Source organism: Gavialis gangeticus, unplaced genomic scaffold (assembly GCF_001723915.1).
Source record: "Gavialis gangeticus isolate Ggan-Ray unplaced genomic scaffold, GavGan_comp1, whole genome shotgun sequence".
Taxonomy (NCBI): Eukaryota; Metazoa; Chordata; order Crocodylia; family Gavialidae; genus Gavialis; species Gavialis gangeticus.
In genome coordinates this window covers 34,696,348-34,698,981 of record NW_017729034.1, presented here as the reverse complement: position 1 = coordinate 34,698,981, position 2,634 = coordinate 34,696,348, and the positions used below count along the sequence as shown (strand labels likewise).

At 48.9% G+C, this 2,634-nt stretch overlaps 1 protein-coding gene across 6 annotated transcripts in view; it reads left to right on the top strand.

Moving 5' to 3' along the window:
* The window catches only part of VIT (vitrin), an 84,820-nt gene that overhangs the window by 50,474 nt on the left and 31,712 nt on the right, over positions 1-2,634 (top strand). For 4 of the 6 annotated variants that reach the window (XM_019527211.1, XM_019527209.1, XM_019527208.1 and 1 more), the window contains exons 8-9: positions 1,868-1,906; positions 2,009-2,065. In XM_019527211.1, coding sequence (XP_019382756.1) covers positions 1,868-1,906; positions 2,009-2,065 — 96 coding nt within the window. The remainder of the gene's footprint in view (positions 1-1,867; positions 1,907-2,008; positions 2,066-2,634) is intronic. The other 2 variants (XM_019527212.1, XM_019527210.1) reach the window with 1 other exon arrangement.

The following is a 2,634-nucleotide window of genomic DNA, read 5'->3' as shown; positions in this document are numbered from 1 at the left end:
TGCCAGTTTGCTGGGTTAGACTTCTTTTGATACTGATTTAATAGGGGGCTTTTTCTGTTTGACAAATGACTCTTTTACCGTGTTTCTATTGGCCTCATAAATAGTGTTAAGTAAACATCATGGGTTCAATTGTGGCAGCGCCGCCACGGGGGGAGGTCTTCAGCTCTCCCTGGGTTAATTCCATTCAGTCTCTTTGGCACATGCACAAAATCTCTACATTGGAAAGAGTCGTCACAAATGTTTTGTAGAGACCCTGCTGCAGAAATAGGTATTGTAGCCCTCAAAAACTCAGCCTGATTTGCTAGGTGTGACTGCAGATCTTCACCACTCCTTGAGCCAAAGTTACATGCTGACAGAGTTTAAAAGCTCTGCCAATTTTGCCAGTTAAGCTTGTCAGTTCCTTAAACAGGATCTATTGATCTCCTGGAGCTCACATGCTCTCTGGAGAGTTCCTAGGGATACCTGGAAAGGGAGCTATTTGTGCCAGGGAATGTATAAGCCCTGGTAGGCGGGTCATGATGGTTCCCGTTTGTTTTGGGCTGGAGCTGTTTGCCTTCCCTAGGTTTTGAAACACTAAGAATTTATGGAGCAATCAGATTTTTGGAGCATATCGCTCAGGCTTTTTCCATGCAGGGTATCTATGGCTGTTGTTCAAACTTTCTCTTGGGGCTTGATCCAAAGTCCATCAACATCAACTGAACAATTTTTGTTGACTTCAGTGGGTTTTGGAGCCGGCCTTTTCCAGGGACATCATTAAAACTGTGTTCTTGTTCGTGAGATCTGTCACACTTCATGTTCAATCCCCTACTCGAAAAATGCCCTTTCCCTGTTAAACTCTTGTGGGGGCTCTGAATAAGCTATTTCAGGCAAAAATCAGCTCTGCCCAGGAAGGTGTTTGTTGTCTCAGTCATTTCATTGTTCCCCATTTGTCTGTGGCCACCTGCTGCCCTTTGGCTTAGACCAACAATTCTCAAACTGTGGGTGATGACCCCAAAGGAGGTCGCAACAGCAGTGGATGGGGTCGCGATAAATGTGCCCCCTGAGATTTCTGCACCCACAGTCGGCTGTAGGGCTTCAGCCAGGCTGGACCAGCTCCAGGTAGAAGCCACCTCTGTGGCCCAGCCGGTGGGACCCATTGTGGGAGGAAGTGCTGCACCACCATGGCCACCAAGGTGAAGCACAGCAGCAGTGGCAGCATGACGTTGCGCCCATGCTGCTGCCGGGTGAGCGGGGAGTGCTTCCACTCACCACGTTCCCTCCCCACCATGCTGGGTCCTGCCCACTGGGCTGTGGAGCCCCTGGGAGAAGGGCAGCAGGGAGGTGAGACCCAAGCCTACAGCAGTCAGCCCGCATGCTGCCTCCCCAAGGGCTTTGCTCCGGCAGTGCTGCCCGCAAGTTATGGACAGGGCAGGGGTGGGAAGCCAGGCTCTGCATTCCCCTCTGGCTGCAGCAGCCACTGCCTCCCACCAGTGGCAGCCAGGACTTGGGCACTGGGGGGGGTGAGGGGCAGGGGGCTGTTGGCCCTGGCCCTGGGGCACCCAGGCTGAGTACAGGTGTGGAGTGAGGGGCACCGGTAGGACCAGGGGGCTGTGGGTGGGGAGTGAGGAGCACCTGGGGTTGTAGGGGGCTGTGGGTTGGGAGTAAGGGACCAGGCTGAGGAAATGGGGCTAGAAATAGGGTCATGCTGAGGAAAAGTTGGGGAAGCACTGCCTTAGACTGAAAATACTCTACTGCAGTATGAAAAAACTCCATAGACCAGTCATTAACTCTCAGGGCTGTAAAAGGAAATTAAATGAAAATCCAAGGAAGTGACAGTCTTGAACTAAGCAGAATATAAATGACATTTTCCATTTTAATGCCTACCTAGGGCAAATCCAGGCTGTGCAAGGAAGAGGGCAGAATCAAGGTATGTCTTAAATCACTACACACATAATCATGTTACATAAATAAAATAATGCAAATCTTTACACTGAAGTTCTCTATACTGACCAGTAAAATGTTTTCAAAGCACTCAGGGGCACTTCCACCTATGCAAGTAACAGAAACGTTCCTCGGGCCACTACAGGTAAAACCTTTCAGTCATTGTTCAAATATTCCTTTGTACCTTAACATACTGCACACATCTAATGAGTGTTGATTTATCTCCTGAGTATTTTTCCAGAGGGAGCTTCCAGAGCAAAGGAGATTATCCCTTTGTCCATCTATCAGGGCTTCAGTCCTAGACTGGTTGCCAACCAGGTTAAAGAGCCCAGTCTACCCTACCATGAAGCAGACTTTGCTTTAGCAGCTCCTGCAGCCAAGCTGGTTCCAAACATACTGCCACCTACCTTTCCCTTGGATTAAACCAGCAAGACTGAGAGGGGGACACTGGTGTGTGGGCAGCCCAGATTCTACATATACGCTACCAGGCCTTTGCACCCTGGAGAGGTCACTCCAGCCTCACGTTATTTTCAAGGAAGGATTACATTCAGAGAGCCAATGTCTTACTTGGCATAATTCTGTTGTCTCAAGAGACAGACAGATGCCTACTACTTTTCCAGCATCCTGCATTGCTATCAAATGTTACATTGATTATTGCCCTGCAATATGTTCAATTAGGACATTTTAAGATAAGCCACAAAAAAAGAAAATAAA